Source organism: Eimeria tenella, genomic scaffold, assembly GCF_000499545.2.
Source record: "Eimeria tenella Houghton genomic scaffold, Eth_scaff4, whole genome shotgun sequence".
Classification (NCBI taxonomy): domain Eukaryota; phylum Apicomplexa; class Conoidasida; order Eucoccidiorida; family Eimeriidae; genus Eimeria; species Eimeria tenella.
Window position 1 is genome coordinate 131,066 of NW_013543334.1, and position 19,705 is coordinate 150,770.

Below are 19,705 nucleotides of genomic sequence, written 5' to 3' on the forward strand. Positions count from 1 at the left end.
ATTCACAGCAGCAGCAGCACCCGACGCAGAACTCGCAGACCCTTCGTAAAAGGCAGCGTGCATAAATGAAGGGTCACGAGGGAGCCAAAGAAACACAATAGACTCACCGATACGGCAGCAGCACCAACTACACTTCTGCAGTTCAAGCTGACCGAAAAAACGCGCAAAAAATACCTCCAGTTCAGATATTGTGCTCTGCCCCGGGCAGTAGGTGTTCGTGCTAAAAAAACGTCGCTGCCGCAACAACGACGCTGTTGCTGCTGCCGCAACAACGACGCTGTTGCTGCTACCGCAACAATAAGAGCACCAACAGCAGGCCCACCAGCAGCGCCTAAGGTGGCCTTCTCTCGCAGCGCTAGAAACAGTCGTCTGGCATTTCGCTTGGGCCTGCCAGGAGAAGCGCCATTTTCCTCGACTTACGTGTGCTCCTGTTTGCCGAGACTGGGTCCTCCCCCGCGGGCTCAGCTGCTGCTTCTGGTGTTGCCGCTGCCTTTGGCCTTAGAGGACCCATGGCTGCTGTCTTCATGACATGCTGCCAGAGCTGCTTAATGCCTGAACCCGTGCGGGCAGAAACGACGAAGACTGGAACTTGATTTCTCGGCTGCCGCTGTTCTCGCTGCTGCGCTTGCTGTCCTAGGGCTGAGGTATGCGGCGTGAAAAGGCCATAGACGCCCTTGCTGCCACAGTCACTGCCGCAGTCCTTGGTGTCTTCACTATCGCTCATGTTTCTGGTGCTTTTTTGCTGTTCTAGCAGCAGCTTCAGCCTCAATTGCACCAGGTAAGAAGGTAGCATGAGCTGCTTAAAATCTGACAGATTTTCCACCAACTCCTGTGCAGAAAAACCCACAATCTCCTTGTCGATACACCGGCATCAGCAGCAGCGCAAACAACAGAAACGTCTGCAGCAGCAAGAGCAACAAATCTGGCAGCAGACTAGTCAGCCTGGACAAAGCGGCAGGAGCAAGGGCAGCAACAACAGCGCCAGCAACCAACCACAATCTCCGGGGCGCCGAGCCTGTCTTCTTTTGTCACGACAACTGTTGTGCGAATTTGATGCTGCAGAAGCAACCGCATCAGGGCAGCATCGTGCGGCCCCATGCCTCTCCTCCCATCCACCAGCAGCAGCATCTGCTGCAGCTGCTGCTGCTGCTGCTGTCTGCGCTGCACATACACCTCGAGAGTGCGTGAGATCTGGCGCGTCCTCTGCGGGGAGATCCCCTCAGTGTATCCATATCCCGGCAGGTCTGCGAGAACGAAGGCCCCTCGCTGCAGCAGCTGTTGCTCTTTGTGTCTGCTCTGCTGCTGCTGCTTACGTTGATGCTGTTGCTTGCGCTGATGCGAGCTAGATGCGGCTGCAGCGCTGAAGAGGTAGAAGTCGATAGTCTGAGTGCGGCCTGGGGTGCGGGAAGAGCGGGCTTGCGGGAGCTTGCCGCTGTTGCTCTTGCTACAAAGTTTGAAAAAGGCGTTTATAAGTGAAGACTTTCCTACGTTGCTGCGACCGGCGACGGCAATCTCGGGGAGCCGCTGCTGCTGAAGCACTCCCTGCAGCAGCTGCTGCAGCAGCCGATCTCTCAGCGTTGCTCGAGCTGCGTCGCCTGCAGCACAGGCGTTTTCTTCCCCTTCCTCACCGCTTCCCGCTGCAGCAGTATCAGCGGCGTCATAGGGAACGAAGGACTCACGGATCGCACCCTGCTGCTGCTGCTGCTGCTGCGAGTGACGGTCTAGTCCGCTGTAGCTGCTAGCGTCTGAGTCGTCCTCACTAAGATGCTGCCCACTCGGCTGTGCAGGCAGAAGAAATGACCCCAAGAAAGACGGCTGGAGGCAGCTGTAGTTCCCAGTCCTCAGTATGTGCTCCGATTTGCTTGTGTCGCTGCTCCTGCTAGAGCTCTGGGAAACCACAGCAGCTATAGGCACGCCAAGTGCAGGCTTTTCTTCGGGCCCCTGTCCTCCGCTCGGAGCCCATGGGGTTCCCAGATTCCAGAGGCTCCCATAAGGGTCACCCACAGATCCCTCCTTTACAGAGTCCCTTACTTTTGCCGCCGCGCAACCCTTCTTGGGGCTCTCAGGGATTCTTTTGGAGGATGCCTTCGTGTTATTACTTTCGGAATTCCGCTTTAGCGTAGTCTCACTTTGTTTGTGCTTCGGGTGCAGCGCTTGGGAAGAAGGCAGGCGCCCTCGAGCTGCATCAACGAGGCCTCTCCACGGCTGCCGGAGAACTAAAAACTGGGATGATGCAAGTCCCTGGTCTGTGAAAGCTTGAGGTAGGTACGCGTTTTTGCGGCAGATCCAGCGGAAACTTAAGTCGACCGCTGCACCAGGACATGGTGGTAAGACCAGCAGAAGCAGCAGCAGGGGTAGTAGCCCCCGCTGCTGCATTTGGGGTCCGCCTGCACGCTACTCCTCACCGCCTCAGCTCTTTTAGCCACATATGTCTTACCACACCATTAGCCACAAGCTTAGGGCTCTAATGCTAAACCGTGAGTCCTGCAAACCAGCCCCCATAACTCATTCGTTGAACTGGCCTGCAAATTCATCCAGTTTTCGGTTTCCGTAATATCAGCGTCCATCACTAGGATATCTGTTTATTTTTTAAAGGGCTGACGGGGGAGGGCGCAGGACACCCTCAGTGGGCAGCTGGGGGGCCTCAAGAGGGGCCCCCAGCTACCCGGTGACGACTCAAGCATCGACAGTCCCTCTGAGTGCACCAATTGAATCCATCGCAGAGGCGTAGCTTTTGTGGAATGAATCTAGTTTACGGTAAAAAATAAGCGAATTTCGTGCTTCTCAGTTAAAACTCCAGAGTTCAAGCTCGAGGCGACTGCTCCAAAGGCTAGAAGGGTGTAACTCTAGAGGATTTGGGTATAAACCTTTCAGCCAGTCTCTCGAATTTCAGCATGCAGAAACAAGGCTCCATAGTGCTCTTGCTGCAACATTATGCGGTTTTAGATGTTTTTGCGTCCGCCGTCGCTACAGCCTTCCCGCTCACTGCCTCCGTTGCTGGCTTGCGTTTTGCCGTTCTTGTCTGCCCATTTCCTAACTCTATGCATGCAGCTGCCGCGGTTTGGGGCTTTTTCTCTGCTTGGCTGTACGGTGGGCGCTGCTGCTGGCCCAGTTCTTGTTGCTGCTTTTGCATAAAACTGCGGCAAAACCTTACTGCCCTGCAGAGGGCGCCGACTTTGGCATCAAACCCAGCAGGAACGGGATGCCAACAACAAGTGAAGCGGTGTAGGTCCCAGCAGGAACGGGATGCTGCAGCAACAAGTGCAGCGGTGTACGTAAAGGTAAATTCCAAATGCCAGATGATTGTGCCATCAACACCCAAGGGCAGGAACAGCAACGAATACAAGCAAAAATAATCATTTTCAAACCCAGTTCGCTGTACTGTACGCCTATACGTATCTGCGCAGCACGGAAGCTCTGCTATAACTATGCAGCGGTGACAAACAGTATTTGGCGTTGCCGCGGCTACTGCCATGCTGCGGCTGCTGCTAGTTACTCAACAGGAAGGCGCTGCCGCTTGGTTCATATGGAGGCGAGCAACAGGGAGAAAACAAAAGCAGGATTTACACGGAAAAACAGGAAGTCAGTATTCTGCTATCCTTCCTTGTAGGGGCCCTCAAAGGCGCGCCAGGGACCGCTGCCCTTCCCATTTGAAAAGCGCAGCTACCGCAGCTTGGCTGACACCCGACACGCAGCTGGGTTGCCTGAACACTTCAAACAGCAGGAAGCACTTCGGATAGTAGACCGGCAGGCCTTCAAAGAACTTGAGCTATAGGTAATTCTCGCTTTTGTTGTTTGTTTGTGGAGTATGAGGCCTCCTGCTTCGGTGTTCATGCAAAGAAATAATTCCTAGCCTGGTCAGTTTGTGGACTAAAACTAAAGGTTAGCTGACCATTTGGGCTTTTTGTCCTTGTCGACGAGAAGTGCCCTTACGCCTTCAACAAAGTTTGAATTGGAGACCGCCGTCATGTTACACATTAATACCAACTCAGTTTCCAGGGCATCCCTAAGCAGCTGCAACCGCTGCCGCTTCTGAATCTCCCGCTGCCGCTGGTGTTTCTGCTGCTCCTGCGGTACCGCTGCTGGATCTCCTTGAATTACCTCAGAAGCAGCCTTAATCTCTGCTGCATTCGCTGCTGTGGCTGTCGCTCCAGCTGCTGCTGTTGCTTGCTCTCTGTCTCGAATGGCTTTAAAAGCAACAACAAGAGAAAGGGGACAAGCCCGCTGCAGGCTCTCTAGGGTTTTACGACACAGACTGCAGTCGCCCGAATTTTCCTTGAGGTTAGCCATAAGACTCTGCAAGCATGCACACCCAAAATGCTAAACCCTGGGACCCAAATCCCAATTCGTGGAGCCACTTAACTCCTCCTCAGAAGACTATACCCCAAGGCCCTAGCCAAAGCCTCTAGGGTTTAAAATTCTAACCCTCACCTGCAGCGATTCCGTGTGAGCAAAGAAGCGTACTAGGAATTCCAGCATATGAGGCTGAAGCAGCCGATCAGAGCTCGTTGGCGTTTCTAAGGGCCCCTCAGGGTCCATCTTGCCTGCTTCCTCAAGAACATGAGATGCCCAGCACGTTGGGTCGGCACCAAGGGGCACTCCCTGCGCAGAAGGCCTCAAAACCTAAATACGTGACAAATCTGATTTTTGGCCTCCTCCAAATCGAGTTACCGATAGTTACATTCGATGAAACAGCCCATCGTCCCTTCTGCTGGTCGGAATACCGTGCATGGGGGCTAAGCCTACGCCTGTGGCTCTTGGATCTGACAAAGCGAAGTACTAACCTGCTGAAGGCGAGAAATAGCAGCAGGCAGCCTAGTTGAAGGCAAGTAGTGCGTCGCCAGTCCTGAAGAAAAAACAGCAACGGGAGCAAAAAGAAAGGCAGCAGCTGCAGCAGAAGCAGTGGAAGGGGAGCACTTACTGCGCAGGTATCCACTTGTGGATAACACTGAAAACGCACGAAGACGCATAACCAGCATGAGAATGAAAGTAGCGGCAGCACAGGAAAGCAACAGCGATTGCAACCACAATACAGAGGCAGCATCTACAGCAGCAGTAAGGGCATTAACGATGGCGGGAGAAGCATCAGCGGAAACTGTAACAACAACAGCAGCACCGGCTGCAGGCGCACGCTACCTGTGTCCATGAGGTCTGCTGCCCTCAGTCTCTCTCCCGTCAAAGCGAGGAAGAGGCCTAAGCCCCTTGGCTTTAGCTCAGCGAAGGTCTGGGTCAAGCCTGCGTCTGGAATGACACCAATGTGTACCTGAAGCACCAGCAGCAACACGAACATTAACTGCAGTTGGAGTACCTGGATCAGCAATAACGCCGCCAAAGGCGGCATAAGCAAACAACGCTAAGCGCATTAGTAGCAGCACAAGCACCACCAACAGCAGCAGCAGCAACAACAAAGGCCTCAACACCACCAAATATCTAAAAAATAGAACAGTTACAACGCTCAAGTGCAGCAACGATAAGAGTCGTGGCAAACAAAAGCAAAGGGCCAGCACCAGCTGTTACAGCAGTCGCAACTGTAGCAGCACAAGCCGCAGCTACAGCGAAAATGCACCTCTGGCATTGCAAACAAAGTCTTCTCAGTGCAAACCCGGAGACCCCCATGGACGGAGAGACCAACCCCACCACCTGCAATGAAAGCAGCTGCCAACACAAACAATACCTATATACTCAAAAAAACAAAACGCTCCTGCCAAGGAGTTTTTCGTTTTCTTGCCGTTAACTTCCTTCCCCAGAAAAGGCTGAGGGCCTGGTTTGTAGGGCTTGGGGCTAACAGCTTTGAGTCTACGCCGTATGGCTTGGGCTTTTTACTTTCTTCTCGGGGTTCCTGCAGTGCTTACCAAAGACAATGCCGTCCCAGAAGGAGACCACTGTGGGCCCCTTCTGCTGGGCCAACAGGAAGTCCAGTTGGTACTCTTTACAGAAAAATGAAATGGTGAATTCACGGCCCCCCGCAGCCAAGGCGCGCACATCGCCACCTGTAAAAACACACCAGCGCAGCACACCAATGCGGCACAGAGAAGAAAGTAGACAGTTTGCTATAGAAGCACGTTGCCTCTCCCCAGGCGAGAGGGAATTATAACATAACTCCGTCATACCGCCTCACGCCTTGTAAAGGTGGGCACAGCTTGAGCAGCTGTTGCTGCTGCTGCAGCTGCAAAACGCCAGCTGTTGTGCCGCGTACACCTAGGGAGTGGCTGAGTACCGTCATACGGCAGCTGCTGCTGCTGAGATGGGCCATTGCTCACTGGCTACGGCTAGGCATCAACAAGCGCCTGCAGACTTGAGGCTTGTAAGAAGCGGCCAGAGTTCGCGGTCTATTATTTATCGCCTAGGCTTTAGGGTTTGAAGTGAACGCGAAGTCCCTCTTACCTGCACAAAATGCCTTGTCTCCTTGTCCCCTGAGTAGTGTGAGTCCTCTCTGCAGCTGTTTTTGCTTAAAAAATGAAAGAAGTTGCTCTAAGACGTCATGGGACACCGCGTTAAGGGTACTAGGCCGGTTTAAAGTTAAAGTAAATACAGGGTGCACATTCTGAGATCCCCAGTGCTCTTCTAAAATCAGCTCGCCTCCTGCTAAGGACACAACCCTGCTGCAGTTGCTGCTGCTCTTGCCCATGGAGCAGATTGAATTCACGCTGCTGCTGTCCGTGCTACTAGTGCTCATCAAACGGCCAGCTGTGAAGAGAGGTAGAGATGATTGGAGCTTTTGCAGTTGTTTTTGCATCTGTTGTTGTTGCTGCTGCAGTAGCAGAGGTTGCTTCTGTAGCAACTGGCGAAGCTGACTGCTCATAGCTGTGGGTGCTGCAGAGAACCCACTGCTCCCAGAAGTCCTGGACACAGAAGCCCCGAAGGGAACGCAAAGTGTCCTCATCACGGCCGTGCTGTGTAAATTCTGCGCCAGATCCGCTGCCGTTAGACCCCAAGCTCTCTATGTTCGAGGTTTCTCCGAGTTTTGAACATTCTCGAACCCCGTGTGAGGGCAATCTTCTATCTGAAAAGTTGGGGTCTGAGCATGAGATTTTATGGTCGTGTTTGCTTTGGTTCCGAGAAATGAATAGCCACGGTTCTGCATGACTTCTGGTCGTTTCAAGCAAAAACTCGAACCATAAAAACTAACCAATTAGAAGTCTACGGCAGAAGACGGAAAAAAATAGGCATTTCTCTGTGTGTGAAACTAGGGTTTAAAGCTTCGGGGCCCAGGGGCCCCACGGCTGGGGCCCCCTGGTGTCCTGTAACGCCTCAGTTTGCTACAGTGAAATGAGCCCAAAATTCTATACCATAATCTCTGGAGACCAGACTCCTTCTTCCTTGCTCTTTCTTGACAGACAAAATCGTCCGTATATTGCAACAAGAGAGCATCCCTCCAAATTCGGCCCCCTAAACACTGAACAGTGAGGCTTGAACCAACGCGGAGGATCTTGAAAGGATTACCGCTGCTGCCCTGCTGCCAAGGAGGCTGTGCCTCAGTAAATTGAATTAGAATATTCCCGGTAGGACTTAGGCCGTAGGGTATAGAGTTCAGTGTTAGCGGTGTACATGTAGCGGGGAGCCGGCACAATGCCGCACCACCACACCAACAGCAGCGGCAGCAACAGCAGCAGCAGCAAAACTCGGCACCGCAGCCGCTCACCAGATGATCAGGAGCTGCATCAGAGAGACAGCAGCAGCAGTAGCAGCAGCAAACCCAACGGTGCAGCCGGTAGTAGCCGGCACACCAGCAGCAGCAGCAGCAGCAAGGACGGAAGCGGAGCCCACAGGCTACACGAAGATGTCCAGAAAAGTTCCCATCATCAGCACCCCCATCACCACCATCACAACAGCAGCAGTTCCGGCAAGGGCGGCAGCAGCAGTAATAAACATGCCGGCGGCGACAGGGAAAGCAGGGCTGGTACCGTCAGCAACAAGCACGACCACAAAAGCAGCGGCAACAAACACAGCCACGACAGCAGCAGCAGCCGCAAAGAGAGCGGCGGCGGTCAGCGCAGCAATAGAAGTAGCGGCAGCAGCACCGCTGAGCAGCCCCGCAGTGTGGAGAAGTCTTCCCACGATGCGCCCAGCAGCAGCAAGAGCAACGAAGCCAACAACACCAGCGGCAAAAGCATTAGCAACAGCAGCAACAGCAAATCGGGAAAAAATTGCAATAGCAATGAGCCTGGACCGGCCACGGCTGCAACACAAAAAAGCGACAGCAGCAGCAGCGATGATGAGTTCGGTACGTCATTCAAACTGAACACTTAAGTCATATACCCTAAAGTGTGGATCGTTCAGCGTATAGACTGTTTGTTGGGGCGTATAGCTATTTTTACGTTTGACAAATCCTACTTGAGGATCAGAATGTGCATGCGTATAGGTCCGAAACCAATTGAGGCCGCGGGAGCACCCCAGCGAAAGCGGCGTCGCCTGAGACATGAGGCTTTGCTTCTTGAGCAGCTCCCAAGTGCAAATAGGTACAGCAAGAGCTTCATGCACAGAGAGCAAATTATATTCGGTAAGCTTTGGGCGTTAAGTCTGATGTCTCTAGGAAACAGCCCTAAGCCAGCATGCTGCGTAGCTCAGGGGCCCTAATCAACGTTCCAAAGCGTAGGCTGGCTTTCTCCGGAGTTTCTTGGATGCCTCTATGGATCCTGCCTGGAAGAGCGTACAATTCAAGTTGTGTGCTATGCAGTTGTGGCGAGTTCTGCTCACCACTTCATTCTGAGCGGTTCTGTCGATGGGCATGTAAAATTTTGGATCCAGAAGGAGGGAGGCATAGAGTTTGTCAAGCACTTTAGGGCCCACATAGGTAGGTGCCAAAACTAGCTAGCTAGCTAGTTATTGGCAAGCCACCCTAATATCACAGGTGTCCCCAGCAAGGTGGCTTACTGAGCCGCTGCAGCTAACTGCTACGGGAAGCTCTGGGTACACTTTTCGCTGTGGCTGGAGGCTGCGGTTAGATACTGCGGCTTATTTGTGTGTTGAGGCGGATTCTTCTCATCAGTCACAAGGTGTGAACTTTAGTCCTTTGACTTATGGTTTGGGTGTGTGCACAGGAGAATTGCACTGCCTGTGCATCTCCAGAGAAGACGGAGGAGACCACGCGGCATCTGTTGGGGCTGACAAAACTTTGAGGGTTTGTTGCTGTGGTGGTGCTGCTGGGCATTGTTACAGCTGCAGTTTAGGCTGAGAAGCAAGTTGCTCTAACGAGATATTGCTGCTGATTCTGCTTGAACCGTATCGTTGTCTTGCTTTCTAATTCAAATACTTTCTTTCCTATGAAATCGCCTGTTTGTATTGTTTCTGTTCGCCTTCAGATGTTCGATGTGTGTAATTTCGACATGGCTTGCCTCGTTTCGCTCGACTTTGTCCCCTGGGCCTGCGAGTTCGTCTCTAGAAAAGGAGAGCCAACTCCCCTCGTTGCGGTGTACGTACACGCCAGACCTCACGCTGCACTCTTCTGGCTAACGAGCCACTTATGCGGCTTCCTAACAAGCGAAATAGATACTTGGCGAGCTAGACAGATGGCTGTTTTGACTCAGTGTAGTTGAGTGTGCGAATGTATCATTGTATTTGCATTCAAGTGGTACCAAGGCACAGGTAAGCTTTGTGCCAACGAAGTCATGCATGCATACGTGCACAGTCAAAGCTTGGCGCAAAAATGAGAGTGTTGATAGGGTGAAGGCGGGCTTGATGTGTGTACAACAGTATGCGCCACAACTAGCTCGAGTTTATGCAGATTGGCAGCCAGCGAAGCACCCTGAGTGTACGCATGTGATAGAAATCTTCTCAGAATTTTAACACGCTTGAGAACTCGCTACGCAATAATTCAACGCGCTGCGTTGCATTGCTGTGCCTTGCTTTGCCGATGGCTCGCCGCAGATCGGACAAAGATAGCCCAAGTGTGGTGGTGCTGAAGCCGTTGCTGCATTGCGCGAAGCCGGTGGTCACCTTCTCTCTCCACGCGTCTCCCGTGCGCTTGTTGGCCCATGTCGGTGGTACTGACATTTGCTTTTCAGCAGACAAAGACGGAGGGCTCGAAATGTGGAGTATACAGTCAGGCCGTAGAGTCTCTAAAGAGAGCCATCCTGCACAGATAGGTTTTGAATTCAAGGCGGAAACGCACCTCTTTGACCTACAGAGAGTAAGTAGTTTCTGCCGTGGTTTTCTCTTGTCCATTTTGTCCCTTCCATGTATGTATGCATATGCACAAAAGTATGCATGTACATATCAAGTAGGCATGCGTAGATGTGCAGAGGCGACCATGTATATAAATATACGCGCGCGTTATTTATGTGCTTATGTACTGAAATATAAGTTTGGTGTTTATATAAGTGCGCATTTATGTGCTTAGATTTATACATAAACATATTTAAGTCCACATATGATCTATGCAGGTGTATGCATATTCTGTCCGTGACTAGCTGGTGCCCTTTCTTTCCTAGTCCTACTTTCGTTCCTCTGGCCTGCCTGCCGCAAGTTTCCACCTGTGCGGTTAAATATTGAAATGTTCACACGGTTTTATGTAAGCTTGTGCAGGTTCTTTATGGCATATCTGTTTGGTGTAGGTGGAGTCGATCTGTCTTCTGTTGGAATTGCTATTACTTTTTGGGTGTTTGCTGGCCTCAGAGACTACCATTGGGTTTGCTATGCCGGTGTTCCGAGCACACATTTGGATCTCTTTTGCTTCACCCAGACTATCAGGTTCAATATATGTATATATCCGCTTACACAGAGACAGGTGCACTTTGCTATATCTGGTAATTTGCTTTTTATTTGTGGTGCGCCGCAGAACGGAACGACCCCGCTGGCGATCGCCGCAAGTCCTAACGGGCAGTGGCTGGCTGTCTTTGGCGCCGACTACCACTTGAGGATTTTCAGTGTCCGGAAGGCGAAGCTTAGTCGAGTCTACCTCGAGACGCTCCAGGTATTTCTTACGCTTAAAGCACGAGGCCAGGGTCTTGAGTAAAGGTTTTAGCATCTACGGCTCTTCGGGGTTTCAAGTGTGGGCTATACTTGTTAGAATGTAGAGTTCAACTGCAGTCTACAAAGGCTCAGTATGGCAGCTTTTTGGGAGCTTTAACTTTGAGGAATTAATGCAGGGTTTAAAGATAGTATGTTGCGCACGGGCGGATTGTGTGCTTTTTTAGTTCTACGAAATGGCCCAGAAAGACCCGCAGTCGGTTATGCTGCACCAAGACGCACTGGATTTCGAGCAACGAGCGGCCCTTGAGAAGGAACTATCGCGTTCCCCTCTTCGTTTCCACCAGACCCTTCTGTTTGACGCTTCTTCATCCTTTCTTCTCTATCCGGTTCTTCTCGGGGTTAAAGTCCTAAATATACTTGACAATAAAGTGAGAAACTGTTGAATTCTAAATTGTGGGCTCCCTATTCTACAAGGTTGCACGTTTGGCACTTTACCGACTAAGACGGGCCTCAAGGGTTCAGGATCCTTCAAGGCATCGGCAGTTAATTTTTCGATTCTAAAGGCCAAGCATTGTAGTTCATAGATTCGGCTTCATTACATAGGGTTTAAGGTATAGGACGTATTGTTTAAGGTCGGGAGCTGAATATCAGAGTTTAGGTGTTCAGGATTTGTTTGCAGGTCTGCCGCTTCATCGGTCGCCACGAGCAAGGCTTGCGGTACCTGGCGATTGCTCTTCATCAGTCCTGTGCAAGCCGTGTGTGTCTTCCGTGCTTTTATTTTTTTGCAGCTGTGCCAGTGGCTTAGCTTGTACGCTTCTCCCATCATTTCCTGATTCTCTGTCCCGTTGTTTTTGACTTCGGGGCACTTATTTCTTCCTTCACATTTTTCCCGGTTGTGTGCTTTTGGTTCTTACCTTTTCGCTTTTCGTTTGTTTTCTTATATATGGGTCTGATGTTTAATATGTTTGTTTTCCTCCGTCTAAGCGTCCCACTGCGTTTCCACCTTTACTTGCTTTTCCACCTTGGCTGTTTCCGGGTTTTTATGCAGCGACTTGCCAAAGCCACAGGGGGTTCCAACGATGCAATTTTGATCGCATCGGCGTTCAAGAAGAAACGGTTAGACACCAGAACCTGTACCCTAAAGACCCTGAAATCTAGGCACTTCCCGTTGGTTTCTTCTATCTGGTATTTCGAAGACAGATTTTTCTCAGAGCGACATTTGCCAGCATGGCTGCGTGCTGTGGACCCAGGGCCTGACTGGTGTGTCAAGCCTTTGAATCTTCGTGCTGAATCCTGCCTCCTTACTTTTAGGGTCTACTTTTTCACCCCAGAAGTTCCGTCCGAGGACATATTAGACACGCGCGATATCTTTAATGAGAAGCCTTCTAAGGAGGAGCAGGAGTCACTAGGCGGTGCGTCATTTCAAGTAGAACGTATGGCTCCTAGTGCGGTGCTTGTGTTCAGCTTAGGGTTTTGCAGGCGCAGCTTACTTGCTGGTGTGCTTCGTGGCTTTGGTGTTTTGTGCCATCTCAAAGCTACTGGCTTCCTCCACCTCAAGTTTGTTTGTATGATCATTTGTGTCCTTGTTTGTTTCATTGTCTGTGTATCTGCTTGCGCATTCTCCTTATTTGTAGGTGGTTTTGCGTTCTTTTTGGTGCATGTTTCATTGACTGGCGTTGTTGCTCCTGTTCTTTCGGCTGCTGCAGCTGCATCTGGACACTCTGCCATGACTCCCGCCCAGCGTGTGGGTTCGACGGCCACACTGCACACGACTTTTGGTGACATTCGCGTCAAACTATTTGGAACCGAGTGTCCCAAGACCGTGGAAAACTTCACAGTCCACGCGCGGAATGGCTATTATGACAACATGCTCTTCCACAGAGTTATTAAGGGCTTTATGATCCAAACGGGAGATCCCAATGGAGATGGAACGGGCGGTGAGAGCTTTTCGAGGCTTCGCTACTCTTCTGTGAACCTCCAACAGAACTTGCCTTTTTTTTCTTGTTTACTTTGTTATTGCTTCTAATGGGCTGCAGTAAATAATTTTGTCCTTACCACAGCCACAGGTTGACACGTGCTGCCTTGTTTCTCCACTCAGCGTCTGTGCAGACGATGTGAGGAGCAAATATGTTGGCATTTGCCCTCTTGCGTCTGTGTGCGTTTGCTTCTTCTGCGGTCCTCTTTGTTTGTGTGTGTATTACTCAGCTTGTCTGTTTTTGTCAACCTACCACCTATAGCTTATCGGGTTTGTGGGGCTTAGCGTCCTGCCCGGGTCTTTTGTTGCACATGCGTGCAAGCATTCGTGGACGCATTTCATGTATCTGCGTATGATATGCCCTGTGCCCGCACTACTTGGGGCTCCACTTTCTGTACATGTCTGCAGGGGAGTCGATTTGGGGCGGCGACTTTGAGGATGAGTTACACAGGTCTCTGAAGCACGACAGGCCTTTCACTTTATCCATGGCGAATGCGGGTCCCAATACCAACGGATCTCAGTTTTTCATCACCACTGTGCCTTGTCCATGGCTGGACATGAAGCACACTGTCTTCGGCAGAGTCACGCATGGCGCAGATGTTGTTCTGAAGATCGAAGGAGTATGCATTCTTAGACTAGCCTCCACTGTTTCCCGGCTTAAGCGTGAATACCAGAACAGATACAGGAGGCATAAAGTGTTTTGGCAAACTGCTGAAAATTCATTTGACCCTATATACAAGCTTCTGGTTATCTCCACTGATCGGCATGCATGCATGTCTCCCATATGGCGTTTTTTTTTTGTTTCTCCTCCTTGTCCGGGCCCTAGACGATATCTCGTGTCTTTCGACGTGTATTCGCAGGTGAAAACTAACATGAACGACAAGCCTCTGCAAGACGTGAAGTTGCTGACCATCAAAATTACTTCTTAATATTCCTTCACTTCTTCAAGCTGGAAGCCTTCAGAAGGATTCCAGAGGGTCTTACCACCTAGTCAGCGCTTTGCTGCTAGGTATTTTGCCGTATTTCAAGGACCAGATGATGTTTTAATGCTTTGTTATTTTGTCCAGATGAAAGCGCTGAACGTCTTTGTCAGATTGGCGCGTGCATGCATGTCCGTACACATCATTCGCCACACCCGTTTACACGTAACCACCTCCCTCGTTTACCGGTCTGTGTACGCAGCCACGCAAAGCTTGTAACGGCTCTGTGGCCTTGTGCATTTGCGTAGATATTTTGCCCGCTGCTGTGTACCAACTGTCCAACTTAGGCGTGAGCCCAAGCAGATGAGAGGAAGCAAAACGCGCCCACCTATATGGGTGCACTAACAAATTTGCAAGCATACTACATAAAGTTGCTTGCTCTGTACTGACGTGCGTTGCTCTTTCTCGTAGCACATGAACGTACCAACACGACACACCGCGAACGGCTATACGCATGCGTCCTCCTGTAGAAGCCGCTGACATAATGCTCATACACCAATGCATGCACCTGTCATGCACAGAAGAATAAATGGATAAAATGATGCAGTCATATGGTCGTTTGACCGTATGCGCATGTCCGTTAGTTTCCATGGGTAGCGATACGCTCGTCTTAGCACGTGCCTTCTCCCTGTGCGTGAGCAGTCGCGCTGGCACGCCTTAACACCAAAAAGAAATGCAACGCCTAGATCTATACACATGAAGGCAAGCCTACTGCGAAGCCTCAAGCATTTGCATCGTGCTGCTGCTGCACGGCCTCATTGCTCCTTGCATGCATTGCAGCACTATGCGCACAAATAAATACTGTTGTTTTAAATGCACGTAGCCCACTCAGCAGCAGCGGGGGATTATGTGCATCTGCACACATGCGTATGCTTGGATGCGCGCCGCAGAGATAGCACGCAGAACAAGCATCGTGTACAAGTTTGCCGGGCATCAGCAACACATCTCATCCGCCTGCTGCTGAGCTCGGTAATTGCTCGCAGCGTGGATGATTGTTTAGTGCACAGACACATGCGGATGCGTTCGCGCTGCTAATCCAGCGCTGTTTTTGCTGCTACTAATGCTGCTGCTGCTAACAACCTACCTAGAATGTGCATATCAGAAACGGCGTCTAGAAAGGCCCTACGCTGCATGAGGCTTCGAATTAAAAAATATCGGGTTCATCCAGACTCTTGTTACTTCTGCATCCGTTACTGGTAGTGCAGCAGCGATACGGTTCGTCAGTAACAGTAGCTTTTTAGCTGGCAACATCCCTGACCACTCCCTCAAGCTGCGCGCCTTCGACCATTTGGTTTCCTTCTCTGCCCTTTAACTCCAGAACTCCCTTCACCGGACAGCGGCAAGTTGGGCAGAGGCCGCTCCTGCACGGCAAAAAATGTATTTGGAGCATATGCAGAGCCCTACTGAACACTAAACAACTCCATGTGCATGCAGTGTGAGGACCAGGCGAGCTGTGACTCGAGAACCTTCACTAGTTACTGCAGCAGCTAGGGTTGACTCTTACCTATGGAAGCATGTCTGAGCGCACGAAAAACAGAGACCTCCATGTCCGCAGAAAAGAAGCACGGCGCTCGCCATCTGCAATCGATCAATGCATGCACAGTTTCACCTCAGACAGCATGCTTGTGCCTCGTGCAGACACCTTTCGAGCAGCCTTCAGTGCGTGTCTGTGCTTTTTATTGCATATGTTTCATTGAATGCCAACAAAGAAACGCATGGGCCTCATGTTTCATGTACTTGTATATGGCTCCTCGGGCACACAGCAACTTGTATGGTTTCTACTAGTATACACGCTTCTCCTCTGTCACAGGCCCCCTAATCTTTTATATTCTGTATTTCAAATGCACATACGCTGTACTAAACGCAACCTATATTACACCCCCAGTGCTAGAAATGCCAGATCCCTGGAGGTACAAACGCCTGTCAGGTGTACAAACACCCTACCGTGTTGCAGCAGATGATGCATAGCTCTGATTCCCGTAGCAATCTTTCCTCTGATGCAGTCACATCAGTAGGAGCAGCATTTGCTCCTGCCTCTGGTTGCACATCGACGGCTGTTGTTTCATGTGTCCCTGCTGCGCCCTGTGTGGGCGTGTCTTGCGGGTCTCCTTCTTTCTTCTCTTCCTGGTGAGTAGTTGTGCCACCTGGTGATGCCCAATGTAAAGAATTCCCTTCTCCAGTGGAATCCTGCACTGCAGTTGGGTTGTTGGCCTTCAGGGGTTCGTCATATAGGGGCCCTTGGGCCTGCAGGTGGTCATGCGCTGAAGGCCCCTCTGCTGGTCCCCCGATTCTATAAAAATGCTCGCTGACCCTTTCAAGGGTAAGTTTCATGTCACACATAAGGGGAGGGCCAACTGCTGCGGCAGCTGCTGCTGCGGAAGACGCAGGCAGGCTGCTGATGCCCCTGTCGTTGGGAGCCCGCTGCTCGACATCATCTGTGAGGGCGCGGGAGTGATTGGCGATGAAGCAAATAGAGACAAAAGCAGCAAACAGCATCAGGAGAAAAAAAGAGGCAACTCCAGCCGAGACAAACACCACGAATCGCGAATTCAAGTGTACGGACAGCCACTGCGACAGTGCGATTATGCAAAGCAAGAACGCTACCGCATGCATCTCAGACAAGTGCACGAGAACGCGCGTTATGGTATTCTGCTGGAGCAAAGCATCTCGCAAGAGCAGTAGGCCCAGAAGCAGGCAGCAACACAAGTGGCCCCCCGCAAGGACCCAGAGAGGCCAAGTGCATGCATAAGAGTTGGACAGGAAGGAACCGAGTGTCTGAGCTGCAGGGAACGGCAAAGACTGGAGACAGAGTGTCCCCAGCTGCAGCAGCACCACCAGGTCCCAGCATTGTAGGCGAGCCCAGGTGTATGCATCGTTCCTGTCAATGTTAAGGGCAGTGCTACTGCTGTAGCTCGCAGCCGACACTCCCAGCAGAGTCACCAAGGGTACCTTGCCCAGAATGTGTAGGGAAAATAAGACACACAGGAGAAGGCGCGACGCCACGCCCAACAAAACTATCACACGCAGCCGCTTCTCAGAGGGCAGAAGCCACGCATAAGATCGCACAAAGCGTGCGGCGCCACTAAACAGTATACACAGATCGAAGACCAGAAGAGGTAACGGCAGCAGTGCCCAGTGATGCTGCGAATAACTGCGATGGATGCACACCACTCCCCATAGAAAACATAAAAAAAAACACAACACCTCCACGCAAACGCCTAAGCAGACGATCGACACAGAGCCTAGCGGGCCCCTGTAATCGTCATACGGGAACAGCAGGCGAGGCTGGAATAGGCAAATGCATGGAGGTGGCATTTTAGATCCATTTCACACGCCAATCCACACAAATATTATGGCTCCTAAACTAGGGGGGACAGGCAGCTCAATAACTCATGCAGACGAAACAGCCTGGAGCAGTCCAACTCGATACAAGAAGGCGCCGGTGCACTCTCCAGCGCAACATTCCCGGCGGAACTCACAGATAGCAACCATAAGCAACTGGAAAGCAAAACAAAACAGAATATTGGCGTCGACACAGCGTAAAACGGCGATCGTTCCATATGGTGGGCCCCTAGGCGGCGTGGTGGGAAGGGGCCCCTCCCGTCGCTCCCACAGGATTCAAAATCACTTCGGCGTCTTGGGCACTTTTTTGCATAGATATTATATTTTGCTCCGTCTGGTGTTTTTCATGAGATGTAAGCTCTCGCAAACACTGTAGTGATCCCTCTCAAGGCTGGCTGGTGCCTGTCTTGGATATCTCGTGCTGACGTTGGTTCCGAAAAATTGCCGCATCGGGAAAAAGAGTCAAAGCAGATGAAAATGTGTCGCTTCTCATTTATTTCGGAGATGTCTGCGTGGAGCAGCAGCCTAGTAGTTGCAACACCAACAACCGCACGATGCTTCCGTGTGGATGCACATAGGTAGTGAACGATCGCGCCTTACCTTCACGCGCGCACATGATGCAGCAAATATGAATTTTCTGTTGCCTGTACACCGAAGCTACGGGTGAGTGTCATGAGGCAAACGAGTAATACGCCGTGAGATTGAGCCAGGCCCTCCCTGCAGATGACGATGGTTTGAAACCTTTCCGCAGTCCCCTGTAAGTAGCTTGAAATGATGGATGGCTAGTGTCCAAAATGTTTGATTCTTAAGGCGCCGTGTAGTGTGGTCCGAAATCCTTACCGTCGTGGAAAAGGGGGTCTTTCGGGAAGAAGCGGCCGCCCGTAACATAGGTGAAGTGCCATTCGGTATAACTGTTTCGCAGAAGTACGTTTTCTTATACCTGCGCAATTCGACTATTCATGCAGTCAGGCTATTACATCAGTTTTACTGCTTATCACATTTGGCCACAATTACCAGCAACCTCTGGCAAGCGGTGCACAACATGCGAGGCCGTTGTGGGGCATGGAAAGAGACCCTCAACAAACAGCACACTGAGCAAGAAGCTGGCTAACGGGTGCCGACTGCGAGATTGGGATTAGTGAAGAATGGAAGATGTTTTCTAGTGTAAAGGAGTCAACTGCATTGCCACATTCTACAGCTCACCGACAAGATGTACGGAGCACTCACGTCTACTCAACTAAACGTCCCTTCGTGTAGGTACTTGTTGAACGGAAACCTACGTGGATCTCAAATGAGAAGCGTAAAGACGCATGCGCTACTTATGCCCATGTTCATGCTGCAAATTGCTGGGTCGTTCCCACGCGTAGCATGCTCAGGGACATGCCTGACTTTTCAGCAGGAGCTAGAGCACCTACGCTCTAGCCAAAAGTTATTTAGGGAGTTACGAACGCTTCTTGAGCAGAGTTCTGCGCAAGCGCTATTCAGGTGCTGGTCAGAGTTGTTGGGTATGGGGCCACACTTTTAAGCTGGTACTAGGGAATCCACCTGGTCATTGAAAGTCTTAGAGGATGTGCAAGCCTTTGAATTATATTAAATCACTAGCGACACGCCCGCATGCCGGCTGTTTTGGTCTAAAGCTAGCGCAGAAATTAAAGTTTTACGTGCCCTCTCGGAAGCATGGGCATCTCTTGCGTTGGTTTGCCGGGAAGTAGTCGGCAGCGAGAGCTTTGGCTCTCTTCGCCAAGTTGCCTTTTTCCCGTGGAACCAACGCTTAGTCCTCTATTGAAAACTAAGGCTTTTCCTTGACTTGGGAGTAAGATATATTCTCCTTGTAAAATTGTGAGTGAACGGTGGTTTGGCGAGCTGAGTGTTTCTGCAGGAACTGTCCACACATGTAGCAATCTTCCCAAGTCAGCATACGCGACTAACGTCTGATACCACATTATCAAGAAACATGTAAGTAAATGTTCAACTATTTGAGTCTGAGCCATCAACATTAGCAGAACTATTGCTTTTCCTCAGGGCGTTGATGCGGCAAGTGCTGTCTCGCAAAGCCCCAGTCACTGCTCCTTGTCCCTCGCCACCACCAGGATCCAGCCAGTTCCTACAGACAGTGATAATTTAGCTAAAGGTTGCCTTATTTTGAAATTGCGGTGCTGATTGAGAGTCTTCACCGTGAAATCAAAGCACATAGTGGTGCCAAACACCACAGGTGGCCACTTCGGTGCATGCCGCTGCACTTGGGACGAACGGGATGTTTGGTCTGGGCCACACTTTTTCACGTCGCCGTTGGTACTCTTGGAATTTGGGTTTGGTACTTATGCTATCAAGGGAAAGTGGGACACGAGGGCTTCCCATGGCTTCAGACGTCTCACCGCCTATTGTTCAGTTGTACTGAGTACTGAGTCGTCGCCGCTCGTGGCAGGTGTGAGGCAGCTTAAGACAACGGCAGATTTAATCGCGTATTTTTCCTGAGGTTTCTACTGAGGCTATTCAG

At 51.0% G+C, this 19,705-nt stretch overlaps 4 protein-coding genes across 4 annotated transcripts; 1 reads left to right on the forward strand and 3 right to left on the reverse strand.

Annotated features, from left to right (window-relative positions):
- Window positions 1-355: 355 nt before the first annotated feature.
- ETH_00034465 (GTP-binding conserved hypothetical domain-containing protein, putative) lies at window positions 356-2,376 on the reverse strand (the record flags this gene model as incomplete). The annotated part of the gene is made up of 2 exons (XM_013376733.1): window positions 356-829; window positions 994-2,376. The coding sequence occupies 2 exons, from the start codon at window positions 2,374-2,376 to the stop codon at window positions 356-358; spliced, it is 1,857 nt and encodes a 618-aa protein (XP_013232187.1).
- A 1,240-nt stretch (window positions 2,377-3,616) lies between these two features.
- On the reverse strand, window positions 3,617-6,883 carry ETH_00034470 (3-hydroxyisobutyryl-CoA hydrolase, mitochondrial precursor, putative; the record flags this gene model as incomplete). The annotated part of the gene is made up of 8 exons (XM_013376734.1): window positions 3,617-3,704; window positions 3,893-4,296; window positions 4,465-4,602; window positions 4,785-4,846; window positions 5,137-5,263; window positions 5,567-5,640; window positions 5,853-5,990; window positions 6,385-6,883. 8 exons carry the CDS (start codon window positions 6,881-6,883, stop codon window positions 3,617-3,619), a joined length of 1,530 nt encoding a protein of 509 aa, XP_013232188.1.
- Window positions 6,884-7,569: 686 nt separating this feature from the next.
- On the forward strand, window positions 7,570-13,815 carry ETH_00034475 (peptidylprolyl isomerase; the record flags this gene model as incomplete). The annotated part of the gene is made up of 14 exons (XM_013376735.1): window positions 7,570-8,224; window positions 8,363-8,500; window positions 8,678-8,794; window positions 9,042-9,121; window positions 9,303-9,412; window positions 9,868-10,129; window positions 10,778-10,912; window positions 11,136-11,339; window positions 11,591-11,668; window positions 11,960-12,027; window positions 12,223-12,323; window positions 12,618-12,848; window positions 13,295-13,506; window positions 13,747-13,815. 14 exons carry the CDS (start codon window positions 7,570-7,572, stop codon window positions 13,813-13,815), a joined length of 2,460 nt encoding a protein of 819 aa, XP_013232189.1.
- A 1,288-nt stretch (window positions 13,816-15,103) lies between these two features.
- On the reverse strand, window positions 15,104-16,362 carry ETH_00034480 (uncharacterized protein; the record flags this gene model as incomplete). Its single annotated transcript, XM_013376736.1, has 3 exons — window positions 15,104-15,227; window positions 15,371-15,444; window positions 15,811-16,362. 3 exons carry the CDS (start codon window positions 16,360-16,362, stop codon window positions 15,104-15,106), a joined length of 750 nt encoding a protein of 249 aa, XP_013232190.1.
- Between the last annotated feature and the right edge of the window lie 3,343 nt (window positions 16,363-19,705).